Here is a 14279-nt window from a genome sequence, read left to right as displayed (position 1 = left end):
CACACACACACACACACACACACACACACACACACACACACACACACACACGTTGGGTGTTGCTATCCTTTGACATAATGCTTTCCCTAGCCTCTCACCCTAACCATCAAAAATGAATGCCTAATCCATAACCCAAAGGTAACCCTGACACCAAAACCACATTTTGAGTCTGAAAAATGCCTTCAAACTTGTGGGGACCTGGATTTTGGTCACTGTGAGGCACAAATATAGTCAATTTCAGATTTTTGGTCCCCACCAAGAAAGGAAAAACCGGTACACACACACGCCAGATATTTTCTTTGTAGCCTCTCTGTAATCTTATAAATTTTGAAACAAAGTAAAGTCTTTACTGCTGCTTATACCAAACTATAGGACTTGCAATGATTGGCATAAATGTAGATTTTAACCAACCAACAGACAACTAAGGGTGTTCGCAGACTGACTAACTTGGTTAACTCTGTGCTTTAGTCTGATTGCACAATAGGAGGCATTTGAGCTAGAGAGAAACCTGAAAGTCAAGCTGGTGCAGAGTAAGCTTTGCACTGTGACTTCTGTATAATGTGGTCTCAGTGCAGTTTGCGGTGGACTCGGAAGTCTTCCTACACACCACTCAACTTCATTTGTTTTCTGAAAGCAAATGGACTGTTGTGTGCTGTTTGTGGGCGGCTCAAGAAGGGATCTGATCGATCACTTTCAGAGATGTTGATGCAAATCCTTTGTTACCGGTAGTTCTAAAAAAGCAGATGGCAATGTTATCTAAACCAGAACAGTCCCCATAAAATATAATGTAAAAACAGTAAACCTCGAAATACACACTGTCCTGCTGACAGTCAACCAGAATTAGATTTTCAGACACAGGTCCTGACCGTTTCCTGTTAAAGCAAGGGGTCATCACCACAACAGTCCAAGAGCATTACCTGTCAGTCTACATTACATCATGTCATACATACGTCATCTGTAAAATGTCTTTGTGAATCGGAAATTTACCAGAGGTATGGATCACATGAACACAGATTCTGGTTAAAACTCTGAGGCTTTGTCAGTGTTGTATCAAGAATGTTTCTTACAGACAGCTGTTCCCTTTTTCTTTCCAGCTTCTTGTTTCAAACTCCTACACACACTACCTAAAGTCTGCCCCATGATGAATGATTAGAAAGACAATTCTGTTCAGTTTTTCGCAGTAAATTACCTCTAAACTTCATGAGTAAGCACGGGGGTATTTCCAGTAATGGCGTGATCATGTGTTGGTCACAGATTTGAAAGCTGGGTTCTTTTGCAAGTTCTTTAGGTCCTTGCACCATCGGAGCAAGCAATTTTTTTTCCTGATTTTGTTTTTGCTCTCGTTTTTATTTTTTTTTGTGGTGTCTCTTTTCCTTCCTCTTGAAACTTAAACATTCACCGACCTCTAAACCTGTTTGGTAAACCAATTCAGAAAATGATCAGATTAGATCTGTCTTTGCTGGTCAATTTAAAGGTTTTATGTCTGTAACTATGCACATATTTTCAATTATTATTAACAAGCTTACCTCCTTGGTATAGGAATTGATGCCTGGGGTCGGCGTTTACTCATTTTTAACATCAGTGCAGGTTCTTGCCTAGCTTAGCATTAGCATGTTGTCTGTGCAGATGTTTTCAAAGAGTGGAAGTTGTGTTAGCAAGTTGTGATTAATTCAGTGAAAAATTCATTACATTTCTGTATATTCTCACTTGCTAATGTCTCCTAATTTTTTCCCCTTCATGTAGAGAAGCTGATAGCGTACCAACGGGAGTTCCACGCTTTGAAAGAGCGCCTTCGTGTGGCAGAGCACAGGACGCTGCAGCGTTCGTCGGAGCTCAACAACATTCTCGAGCAGTTCAGACGCGCCATTGCTGAAACTAACAGCAGCAAAGATGCCCTCACAAACTTCTCAGGTAACAGAAGTAACTGTTTTTACTCATCAACATCCGGCTGAGCTTTCAGTCATTTGCGTGCAACAGATGTACGAGTGTTTGTGTGTAAAGTCTGGAAAATTTCAATAAAGCGTCACCTTTTATCTGCTCTGCATCTTCCGCTTATTGCGTTAAGCTTAAAATATCCTGCCCTTTTAGATGTTTTGCGTGATTATTATGACAGTGCTGTGGGAAAGTACCTTTCTTCGTCTAGCTCTAGACTTTTGAATGTCTCCACTCTTCAGGCTAGATTCCTAAAAAAAAAACAACAACCCCAGAAATAAAAAAACAAAACAAAACTCCTGCTGTTCTTGAGCACCACTAGTGTTAAGCAGGTTGGTGTTGTTCTGGCAACTGAACAAAAATGGGGAACATATTGAATTTTTACGTTAGTGCCACTTCACGCCCAAGCAAAACCAGCTTGTTGGAGTGGCTTAGCATCAGTTTCGACCTCAAGTGACTTTAGAATCATGGGCATGTGTTGGTTTCCTGTCATAAGTTAGTGGAAATTTAATTTCCTCACTGATAGAAAGCTGCTAGACTAAAGTAACGTCAGACTTAAAATAGAAACTGAGTACAACATGTGAAATATTCTGAGATCAGGCTGTACATTTTCTAAGACGTACTTCATTTGTGAAATTTTTCTTGATCAATTTCAGATAGACAGACTCATCTCTCAAAACCACCAGGTGGGTTTAAAATCTAGGTGGGTGAAAGACAGCAGTCAGACAGAGAGATCCAATCATGTTGCTTATTTTATTTAGTTAAATAAGTAAGTGAAATTTGTTTTTGAAACACATTTATACATGGAAAAAAATCTGTCCAAAGGTGCTGTACAAAAGAATAAAAAGTGAATAACATACAAGATTACAAAAAAACCATGGATTAAATACAAAATAAAACAACATGGTCAACAGATTATGAACCCAAGAATGCCATAAAATACAAGTAGGTCTTTAACCTAGATTTAAAGATGGCAATATTTGGAGAATTTGCAGCTTTGTCAGTAATCCACATCAAAGTCATTTATTCTGAAGAGATGACGCTTCTGTTGCTTTTTTTCAGTCATTAAAGTGATTGTAATGGCAGAGATATGCTATCGAAGACAATCAAAATAAGGGATGACATACTCCCATCTCCCATCAAGAATATCATTGTTACATGATCTGTGTGTAAACAGTTGGGTCATGTCTCTTAAATGTTTCATGAAAATGAGGAAGAGTGCTTCACTTAATGTGTTTCTCTGTGCTTGTTTTCAGATGAGACACAGAAACTCCTGAAGGAGTTAGCAAACAGGAAACCTCTTCAGGTGCCAAATATCTACCACCACCTGCCTCATCTCCTCAACAATGAGGGCAGCCTGCACCCCGCAGTGCAGGTTGGTCTTGGCCGCACTGGAGGTGAGAAGTGCATACCTACACTGCAGATTCAGTTTAATGTTCCTAATTTACAAGGCTTTCTGTTTTGTTTTGTTTTTCTCTGCAATGTGCATTGCATGCTTATCCTGCATAAGCACAGCAAACCCTCCAGAGATCCTCATTACACCAGAGAGAAAATCAAGTCTCAACAAGTTTTCACTCTTTCACTAGTTCACAACAAGTACCCATCTGGACTGAGCTATGCAAAACAATATTTGCACAGTTGGAGATTTTTTGTAGTCTAACCGTTTAGATTCAAATAATTTCACTTTCACATTACCCTCCTTTGTTCCTCTGACTTATTTCTTCACTTGCTTACACATTTTTCCTGTTTACTTGTATAAGCCACCCGAGCTACTTTATTACATACATTCTGGGTTCTTATGAAAGAGCTTTAGAACAGTGTGAAGATGGTAATCAATAAACATGCCTGTGTGTATCAGCCCTGCCCCCGTGTGTGTCTGTGTGAGTACAAGGCGAATGAGTACCAGTACATCCTGATGAGTAGGAACTGGAGAATTGTTGTTACTTTTTTACTTTCACTTATCTTTTTACTTTGGCTTTGTAAGTGTGATAGTTGGCCTGAGTGCCAAACAGTTCATTTGATGTTTTCACATTGCAGTTAATGGCTGGACAAATTTAGATTTAAGACATTTTAAAGGAAAACAAAACAGGGACAACTCGGAGAAATAGTTTACTTCTCTCTGGCTGCCTGCTTATTTACAGGTCAGTGGTTAAGTAGCGGAAGGTATGGTGGCTCATAAGCACAAAGCTGATGGAACGCTAAAAGTACATTAAAACTAAAGCCATATGTTCCTTGATGCTAAACTACAGGAGAAAAGTTTAAAGCTGTTTTAATCTGCGTCCTTTGGCTGGTGAGAAGGTGACCCTCAAATTCCAAGTGCTGGTCAAATAAAGCACATGTTACATAATAAGGTACTACATTAAAGAAAAAAGTGCAAATTCTGATGTTGCCTTCTCTTGGTTGTTACCACCCCATCTGATGTTTCACAGATTGTATATGTTACCTGCATTTTGGCTTTCTTTTAGACATGAGCCTTCCCACTGATGATGCTGAGTTTGTTGCTGCCTGTTGTCATCCTGTCACCAACTTTCCCCTCTAAAGTGCTGTCAGTTGTTTTCACTGGAATGCACAAATGAGCTGGAGTTGTTGCTGCTGGGAAGTAGTCGCTGATCTGTGCGGTTGGTGGGTCACAGAGACAAATGACTCCACACACGCTTTCTGCCCCTCCACTAACCATGCATGTCATATGGCATACTTGGCTGGCTGCTGAGAAGTTTTGTGTCACGATACCAACAATGCCTTTAATGCCCCTTCTTCTCTTAGTTTGTTATTTTTAATCTATCTTAGCTTTTTTTTAACCCTTCCTTTTGTTTCTTTGCTACTCTAAGCATATCTGACATTGGGATAATTATAGCTATGAAAATTAGGACATGACACTGAGCGAGAGAGATGAGGATGAGAGAAAGAAACCGTTGAGGGAACCTCTGAGACCTATATGATTGGAGTGAGACCTGCCTGAAATCCCTTCAGACAAAAGTCAACAAGAGTGTTACTGTAAAAGGAGCCGTGCCGGGTCACACATATGTAGCCTTTAGCAAGTCATCTGCTTGTCATCTTGTGCCGTTACACAATGACTGCTTTGTCCGTTGCTAAGCAACATCAGTTATACACTAGTATTTGCTTCTGCTGACCATCTATTTAACATGTCACAGGCTACACTTGAAGACCTCTTTTCATCCTTTTTTTCCAGAATGAGAAATTTCTTACAGTGATCTCTGTTGCTGCTCGGTTGTTGATCATAGGAAGTTATGTGTTTCTCTTAGCACACACGCTGTTGTTTTCTTCCTCACAACTGGAAAAAACAAAAAAGCAAAGTAAATTACCTCGAGGGCTAAACGTAACTTGCTTCACAGATCTCTCCGATACTGTTTGTGACGCTGCCTTGCTTGTCTCTGTAAACTAGGCGTGACGCAACAAAATGCTGAACAAACCACATCTTTGCATGCAGATTCAGTTTAATCTGATCCAGGCTCTTTTGCCTGGATCACATTTTCATATAAACCATGTAAAGCGGTGGTAAATATCAAGCCTGTGTTTAGTGGGATCTTAGCTGGGATCGTAGTTCATTATTGTGGCTCAAGAGTTGGCAGTTCGCCTTGTAATCGGAAGGTTGCCGGTTCGAGCCCCGGCTCGGACAGTCTCGGTCGTTGTGTCCTTGGGCAAGACACTGTCCTTGGGCAAGACCACCACCTACTGGTGGTGGTCAGAGGGCCCGGTGGCGCCAGTGTCCGGCAGCCTCGCCTCTGTCAGTGCGCCCCAGGGTGGCTGTAGCTACAATGTAGCTTGCCATCACCAGTGTGAATGTGTGGGTGGATGACTGGATGTGTAAAGCGCTTTGGGGTCCTTAGGGACTAGTAAAGCGCTATACAAAATACAGGCCATTTGCCATTTAACATTTCATTAAACAACACAAAACCAATTAATTTAGTGTTAGCTTTAAAGATTTTTAACATCCTGTCATATCTGCTTCAGTCATATCCACTTTTACACCAAGGACTGGGGTTCAGCCAAAGTCCTTCTAAAGAGCACATCCTGTCACTTGGAACGTCTGCAGGCAGTTATTTTGAAGCATTATCTAAATTAGCCGATGAAAAAAAACCAGTTCAGGGCGTGTGCAGATTTTAACCCAAGGCAAGTGGAGACAATGCTATGGCATAGACATGCATGGCTGGCCCCAAAACCGTGCCATTGGTGTTTACTGATCATGCCGATAGAAGCAGCAGGATGAATTGTGAAGTATACAGGGCTATCCTGTCTGCACAGGTTGTCAAATGTTGGAAAAGTGATTGGAAGGCGCTTCTCAGTAAATGGATAATGACCCAGTGCATACTACAAAACCAACCCAAGAGTTTCCATTGCCAAGTCAGTCATCTTATCTCAAACCCAGTACGACATGCTTTTTAGTTACTGAAGCAATAAAAACCTGTAAACAAGCACCAATAAAAGGTGGCTGCAGTAAAGGCCTGGCAGAGGATCTTAAGCGAGGAAACAGAGCACTTGGTGATGTCCATGGAGTCTAGACTTATTTATTATTATATTTGTATTCTATATGTATCCTCTAAATAAAAAAAATAAAAAAGGGGGAAATGACTGAAATCCCTGAATAGGTCAATTGAACATTTTGGGAAGTTCCTTGAATTAAAGCTTGAAGGCTTCACTTTGTCACATATTGATTGGTTGACTTTAAAGTTCACTATGACAGTGAACAGAGGCAAAAGTAGAAAAATTGTGCATTTGTCCAATAAAATATGGCCATAAGTGTACATATACCTTTTGTCCCAGACTTGGAGAGTAATGGAACAAATAATGCCTTATTTGTAGATATAGTTGAAGACCTGCTTTTCTTATATGCATGCTCTGTCACACGCAGTCCTTTCACTGCTGTGCCAGAAGCAGACAGAAATGCTTTTTTTACATGAAGGAGATGAAAGGGTGCCAGAATGATGCGGGCGAGCTGATCAAGGGACATGGGGAGGGGCGACGCTGGAGTCGGGCCTGTTCGTGCTGCACTCGCATGCATTATCACTCATTCACTGTCTGCCATCCTCTCTTATTCTGCCACTCTCTGTCTCTTTTCCTTCCTCCCACATTCTCCTTTCATCCTCGACCTACTTTCTTGGTAGTGGTGGTGGGTGTCGCTATATGACATGGAGCTCCATGTGAAAAACACAAAGCAGAACTGGGACAGATTCTCCACGCTCTGGAGCAATCTCACTCTGCTCCTCACTTATCCACACCTCAAGTTTGTTTTATGCTTTTGTTGTAGCCCCTCGTGTCCCCACATTGGCTCAGTTAGCATGGTGCTCCCTACAAATACACCCCTGCATACACACAGGTTCATGCACATAACATGACGTGCACACTTCAGTCATAATTTTTTCTAAGAGGTCTTTTGTAACTTTCATGAGCACTGTAGCTCTCTGGGAGCTCCCAGAGAGCTCTGGGATGTTTTCCTCTTGGACATCGTTGTACAGCTTATGTAAAATACCCCAAACCTCCTTTATGTGTGAACTTGGGGTTTAAATGCAACATATGCAATATAGACATAGAAAGCTGAACATAAAAAAGGGGGCATACAGATGAATAGCCATTTTCGTGCTGCTGTCTTCACCAATTTTCCTCAGCAGGAAAGCAGGAAAACACAAATTATGTGTCACATAACCAGCCTGATTACTTTCACACCAGTGTGGGCTTGCTGTACACTTTCTGCTCACTCATTTTATCATTATCATGTTCGCCAGAAAAGGTGATTCGTGTGTCCTTCAAAGTAAAATAAACAGCTTTCAGTCTGGTGTAGATATCGGCAAATATCTCGATAATAAAAAAATAACCCTGTTCAATATCAGCCATAAGGAGGTCATACAATTAAATTTCCTAATGATCTTAATGTTGTTAAGATATTAATAACAAATGTTAATAAATGTTTTAACGATTTAATTAATGTTGATCAGCTAAATGTAATGTTAGTTGATGTCATTTCTATTGTGGATGTCACGTCTCCTTCTAATTGAGGGCTCACTTAGCTTCATAATTTGTGACTGGTGTTTGTTTCTTTGTTTGTTTTTAATCTTCTCCCAGCATATGTAGTAAATTAACTGATGACAGTTTAGGTTGGCTGCCATATATTAACAGACTGGGTTTACCAGCTTATCAAAATGTGAAATTTTGTTTTTATATTACCATAACTATAACTTTTAGATTATTCATATAAAGCAAAACCCTAGAATATATGAGGTTATAAAAGTATATGATTAAATCAAATCATCAGCTCTACTTTGTGGCTTTGTTTCCTTATTTCTCTTGGCTTTGCCCTGCCTTACTTTTTTTTTTTAATGATTATTATTTTAACTTTAAGAGTGTTCTACAGATCCAATGTTGAAATTAATGTCACATAATAGAAGTTTATATATTATTTTAACCTATGTCTAAAGTCCACTAGTTTTTGCTTTCACACAGTAATTTGGGAAACCTTTGCCTTTGAGTTAGTGTTGATTAAAGAAAACATTTCGTTAAGAACACAAAGCATGGTATTGCAGATGCATTACAAGCCGTCTTCATCAGTCATCCTTCCCACTGACATCTGTCATTGTGGGCATGAAGTGCTGTTCATGTGGCTTCAGGCCAGTGTTGGCCTGTTGTCTAACAGCAAACTTTATTTGGTTTTGGATCCACTTGATTAAACCGCCACCTCTGCAGCCCTGGACTCTTCTTGTTTCTCACCTGTCTCCGTCTTCCTCCTAGTTACCATGGTGATGGGGATCCCCACCGTGAAGCGGAAGGTTAAGTCTTATTTGTCAGAGACGCTGCGCTCGCTAATAGACAAGCTGTCACCGGAGGAAAAACTCGACTGTGTCATTATAGTCTTTGTTGGGGAGGTGAGATTTTCGCATTTATAAACCATGAGTCATAGCACCGTGTTCTGCACAGTGAAAGAAAAATGATTCTAAAAGGTCTCTGTCTGATATGTCTTTATGCTACGATCGATCCAGACTGACCTGGAATACGTTCACAGCGTGGTTGCTGGCTTGGAGAAAGAGTGAGTATATTTTTCTGCTTTTTTTTTTTTTTTTTGATGGGTATAAACAAAAAAGTATAAATATTGTTAAGGACTGAAAAGACTGTAAATGCGTGTGTGTGTGTGTCCCATATTTGATGTCACAAATGGACTTCATTCCCCAGGTTTTCTACAGAGCTGAGCTCAGGCTTGCTGGAGGTGATCTCCCCACCAGCTTCCTATTACCCCGATCTCAACAACCTCAAAGAGACTTTTGGAGACTCCAAAGAGAGAGTCAGGTATGGAAGTCAGAGCTGTGACACTGAATGAGGGCAAAAAATGTGATGGCAATTATTATGGAAACGGTGGAGAAATCAGCCCTGGGAGAATGAAATAGGGCAGAGCTGTGATGAGGATTGCAGAAAAACTATAAAGGATGAGTCAGGGGAAAGTAGGAGGGGAGAGAGCAGGCGAGAGCTTTTAGGTAGGTTGCGTAGGTACTTAGTATTCCACAGACATTTCTCAAAGTCAGATCAAGGTCATCAGCAGCAGCACCCTCTGCCTCTGTCTCTCTGTAGTGTTCAGCTCTTGTTATCCTCCCTACTTATCTTCGCTTTGTAGTAGGCTAACAACTGGCTTCATTAAAAATCTGTTCATGGTGCAGTTTGAGCCAACACTTGTGAAGACTTACAATACACACTCGAATAATAGGACTGTGTGTTATGTTCATTTGTGGGTGTTTGTTAGCACTGATGCTTCTGATGGGGATATAAATAGTACAGTGTGTTGTTGAACATGCTCGCTGTGGTGTGTTGTATATTACACACTTGTTTTCTGTGTGAGTGTGCATCCATGCCCTCAGCCTGTATCTTCTCTTGATCTTTTTATTAATAGTATGTGTATGTATATGTGACAGTGCATGTGCACCCTCAGGCACCTCCCACACAAGAACACCTGCTGCCTTCAGTCAATCTGCAACACCATGTAGATCAAACAATTAGTGTGACAGTTTGGTTCATCAATTATTCAGAGTCTGCTGCTGCAACTTTGTGTGTAGCCGAGACTACAGCTTTGCTTTCTGCATGTAAAGCAAAGTGTCTGACATGCTGCGTGCACATATATGATATTCCTGAGAAGAAAATACAATAATCTGTTTGTTTGTTTTTAATGTTTTTTTTTCAGATGGCGTACGAAGCAGAACCTGGATTATTCTTTCCTCATGATGTATGCTGTAAGCAAAGGAGTTTATTATGTCCAGGTATGTCTTTGGTGCAGTAGCATGTAAAGCTGAGCACACACTTTGTTCAGTTCTGGTATTGGTTTGTTACTGGTTCGGCCCGGGTTCGAACCCAGAACCTTTCGGTACATGTCCCTCTCTACTTTCCTGTCTGATCTTCATTGTTTTTATTAAACGTTAAAAATAGAAATATTTAAAAAAAAAGTTCATCAGGAAGAACAGTGCAACATGTTCATATCAGAATCAGAATCAGAATCAGAATCAGAATACTTTATTAATCCCTGGGGGAAATTATTTTTTGTTACAGTGCTCCATTTTAAACCAACATTAAGACAAGACAGACAATACACTAACTATATTGACCTTTGATTATCTGTTTTATCCAACAGTCCAGTTTGGGCTTTAGAATCAAAAGTGAGGCTTTACGTGCTCTGAAAGTCATTTAAAATTATTCTATTTTATCGACTTCCAAGACTAAACTTTCTCCTTTTCTCTGCTACGGCAACACTGAGGACACAGTCATCTTGGTTGAATAAACTTTATTGGAATTTCTGTGTAAGCCTTTGACCTCTTTCACTTCCACTCTGAGCTCCACGTCATTGTTGGTTTGTTGCCAGCAGAAAAGACTCCGGCTTTGGCCGATTAAAACGTGTAGTGCGTAATTAAAATTGGATGGTGTCTGCCCAGATTTAACAGTTAATCCTACTAGCATGCTATAGCTCATAGATAAGAACTGAAGCAGAGCGAATGACAGGGTGTACCAAAACAAACATGTATCACACTGGAAATATACTGTGCTCAACAATTTAGGCTGATTATGCAAAATGTTACACACTCAGTTCCCAGATTTGGATGGACTGCGATGTATTTTTTGCAAATGTGAAAGCCTGTTTTCATGCATAGTAAGGAAGCAGGTTTTCTTTTATCAATGAAAACCAGGTCATTTTTCAGAGGCACTATGGTTTATTGTTGTAGCTAGGTTTACTTAGTTAAAGTAGATGTCACATATGGGATTTGATTCTTATACAAGCCATTCAAAACTGAATGTAACTGCTGTGATCTTTTATCTTTCTGTCTTCTTTGTGCGATGTGTCATTTCCATACTGTGCTCTCACCTGAAGGCAAAAGGTACTGCCTAGCATAGCGTCGCGCTACTCTAGTTTAGTGCGCAAACTCAGAAGTGTTTCTTAACTGAGCTCAGAGAGCTGTGCTTGTGTGAAAATAGAAGAGTCTCCCTCCTACTACTCACCCTCTATGCCACAATTAAAGCCCTAAACTTTAAGGGTTTCTTCTGTTTTACAGTCTGATTTTCCTGTGTGTGTTTGTTTAGCTGGAGGATGACATTGTGGCCAAGCCCAACTACTTTGCCACCATGAAGAACTTTGCCCTGCAGCTGTCTTCAGAAGACTGGATGATCCTGGAGTTCTCTCAGCTTGGCTTCATTGGTACTACGCATTAAGCACTGAGCATCTACTAGTGTTCTGTCAAAACAAAGCACAGTCAGCAAAAACACATTTGTGATAAGGCATTTCCATCCTGTAGCACTTGATTATGACAACAATGAAATGAAATGAAGCACATTGGGAGCAGCCAGTAAAGAAAGAGGAAAGTGATATTGATCACTATGGAAATTAGGTAGTTGCAATAAGCAGGAAAAAACAAAAGTAAATGAGGAGTGGGTACGTCTTTAGCTCATGTTGCATGCCTTTTAAGATTTTTAGAGAATTGAGGTTTCCAAAACAGTATTTTCACTTTCTTGCTGTATTAATTCCTGTTGATTTGCTCTGTTTTTCTCTTGTTTACTCTGTACCAGAAAGTCCCCTGAGCCCTTTTCATGCTTTAATCGTCTTGCTGCAGATAATTTGTTGCTAATGAGCTTCTGTGGAGGATCAATGAATGTCTATAAACTTGTTTCCTACAGGAAAAATGTTCCAGGCTCCAGACTTGAACCTTATTGTTGAGTTCATTTTTATGTTCTACAAAGAGAAGCCCATCGACTGGCTGCTGGACCATATTCTGTGGGTCAAAGTCTGCAATCCTGAAAAAGATGCGGTATGCATTCTACTTCTACTACTTGTATGAATGAGAGAAATAGTCTAGCAAAAATAGGTCTTACCATTGTTCTCCTGCCACTCCCCCCCCAGAAACACTGTGAGAGGCAGAAGTCCAGCCTTCGTGTACGGTTTAGACCTTCACTATTTCAGCACGTGGGGCTCCATTCCTCTCTCGCTGGAAAGATTCAGAAACTTACAGTGAGTCACGGGTGTTTATTTTCCACAGCAGTTGAAATGTCTTCCTGTGTAGAAACACTTGTTTCCTCTTTGTGTAGGACAAGGACTTCCTGAAGCCCCTTCTGCACAAGATGCATGTTAACCCACCTGCTGAGGTCTCCACTTCAATGAAGGTATCACTCTGGAGTTTTGGTACCTTTGTATTCATTGTATAGTTACTAGTAATAATTACAGAAAAAAATATAATTAGCTATTTGCAAAATGATGTGAGGAATAAAAGAGCGTGTCTCTTTCAGGTTTATCAGGGTCACACGTTGGAGAAGACGTATCTAGGGGAGGATTTCTTCTGGGCCATCACTCCTACTGCTGGAGACTATATCCTGTTCAAATTTGACAGGCCTGTTAGCATAGAGAGGTAAATAAAGAGCTGCTTTATTTGTGTGGTTTTTACCCCTTATTGCCCCAACAGGCAAGCCACGTGGACATCCAAATTTGCAAACAAGGTGTCATACTTTTCAAGTTTCAAATTAATACCATAGGTCCACCTAATAAAAATGACCTTGACCCCAAGGTTAGAGATCAAGTTTAGAGATAGTGTTTATTCAGATTTAGCTTTTGTGCTTTCTGTGCAGTGCAAATCCAAGGAACGGGATGAGCTAATGAGAGTACTCTAAATGAAGCATTTTCAGGCCGGCTTCCTACTCTCTGTGGAGTGAGGGTAGAAAGGGAACAAGGAGCTAATAACTATACTGGCAGGTTTAAGCAGAGCAGACAGAAATATTGCATTTTATAGTATTTAAAAATAATAGTAATGGCTTGAATATGAAATCTAAGAAACACCAGCCTGGACATTTTAACCAAGCTGGTGTACCCAATTGTCTCAGCTCAGATATAGCGTGCAGCGGGTTTGTGTACTTTTGCATACCCAAATTCAGCCGTCTTGGCTCCCAGCTCCAATTTGACAGACTGTGTGCATCTGTGTGGCTGGTACCATTGGGGAGAAAGAAAGTGCAGGGATGCTTATCCATGAATGACGGCGCTAAAACATGTGCTTGATTTGACTGGCAGGTTCCTGTTTCGCAGCGGTAACCAGGAGCACCCAGGGGACAAGATCGAGAACACCACGGTGGAAATACTGCCCGTCTCGGTATGAAAACACCCACACACACAGACTCTTACACACGTCTGCCACCTTTCTCTGGTGCGATGTGTGAATGGCTCTGATTAGATTATATCGAATGGCTGCTCTGAGGGACGTGGGGTATTGATTATTGACAGGAATGTGAGTGTGACAGAATCGCATACTCTTCCAGAGGTGATTCATTCTGACACTGTGCGCCACGCTTTGAGAACTGTTGCCAACATATCTTTGAATGCAGCTCAAATGAGAGTCATCATTAAGATTATAAGATGAGTGTTTTATTTCATTTCATTTCGCTGTCCATCTGTTGTTGCCCTCTTATGTTAGGAAAGTGGACTTCAGACCAAAGACAAGTACAAGCGAACTGAAGATCGCTTTTATAGGATCGGTATGTGAATGTAATGAATTGCTACATGCTGTTTAAATACATGTTTTCTAGTTAGCTTTAGCATATTGGTTTAGAAAATATGTGTAAATCAGTTAAGGTTAAGGATCGTTTTTGCCTCTGATTGCTTACAAGTTTTGAGGTGTGCCTGTTTATTTAAACACACAGGTCAGTTTGAAAAGGGTGTGGCCGAAGGGGCTGTAGATCCTTCGCTGAATCCTGTTGTTGCGCTCCGGCTTTCGGTTCTCAAGGACTCTGCTGTGTGGGCCATTCTCAGTGAAGTAAGCCAATCACACTTGCCATCTGTTGATGTGTTGCACAATAAACAATGAATATCAATGCACTAACTCCATGGTTGT

The 14279-nt window shown here is 40.6% G+C and overlaps 1 protein-coding gene across 2 annotated transcripts in view; it reads left to right on the top strand.

Annotated features, from left to right (window-relative positions):
• mgat4a (alpha-1,3-mannosyl-glycoprotein 4-beta-N-acetylglucosaminyltransferase A) overlaps nucleotides 1-14279 on the top strand; it is a 29039-nt gene that overhangs the window by 12432 nt on the left and 2328 nt on the right. Inside the window, exons 2-16 of one of the 2 annotated variants that reach the window (XM_005733929.1) lie at nucleotides 1744-1911; nucleotides 2589-2618; nucleotides 3189-3329; nucleotides 8674-8807; nucleotides 8922-8968; nucleotides 9112-9225; nucleotides 10109-10184; nucleotides 11494-11608; nucleotides 12085-12215; nucleotides 12308-12415; nucleotides 12493-12567; nucleotides 12691-12809; nucleotides 13463-13541; nucleotides 13863-13923; nucleotides 14089-14201. In XM_005733929.1, the coding sequence (XP_005733986.1) occupies nucleotides 1744-1911; nucleotides 2589-2618; nucleotides 3189-3329; nucleotides 8674-8807; nucleotides 8922-8968; nucleotides 9112-9225; nucleotides 10109-10184; nucleotides 11494-11608; nucleotides 12085-12215; nucleotides 12308-12415; nucleotides 12493-12567; nucleotides 12691-12809; nucleotides 13463-13541; nucleotides 13863-13923; nucleotides 14089-14201 (1511 nt within the window). The remainder of the gene's footprint in view (nucleotides 1-1743; nucleotides 1912-2588; nucleotides 2619-3188; nucleotides 3330-8673; nucleotides 8808-8921; nucleotides 8969-9111; nucleotides 9226-10108; nucleotides 10185-11493; nucleotides 11609-12084; nucleotides 12216-12307; nucleotides 12416-12492; nucleotides 12568-12690; nucleotides 12810-13462; nucleotides 13542-13862; nucleotides 13924-14088; nucleotides 14202-14279) is intronic. The other variant, XM_005733930.1, reaches the window with a different exon arrangement.

Source organism: Pundamilia nyererei, unplaced genomic scaffold (genome assembly GCF_000239375.1).
Source record: "Pundamilia nyererei isolate P.nyererei 1_Seehausen unplaced genomic scaffold, PunNye1.0 scaffold00055, whole genome shotgun sequence".
Classification (NCBI taxonomy): Eukaryota; Metazoa; Chordata; class Actinopteri; order Cichliformes; family Cichlidae; genus Pundamilia; species Pundamilia nyererei.
This window is presented reverse-complemented; position numbering and strand designations above follow the sequence as displayed.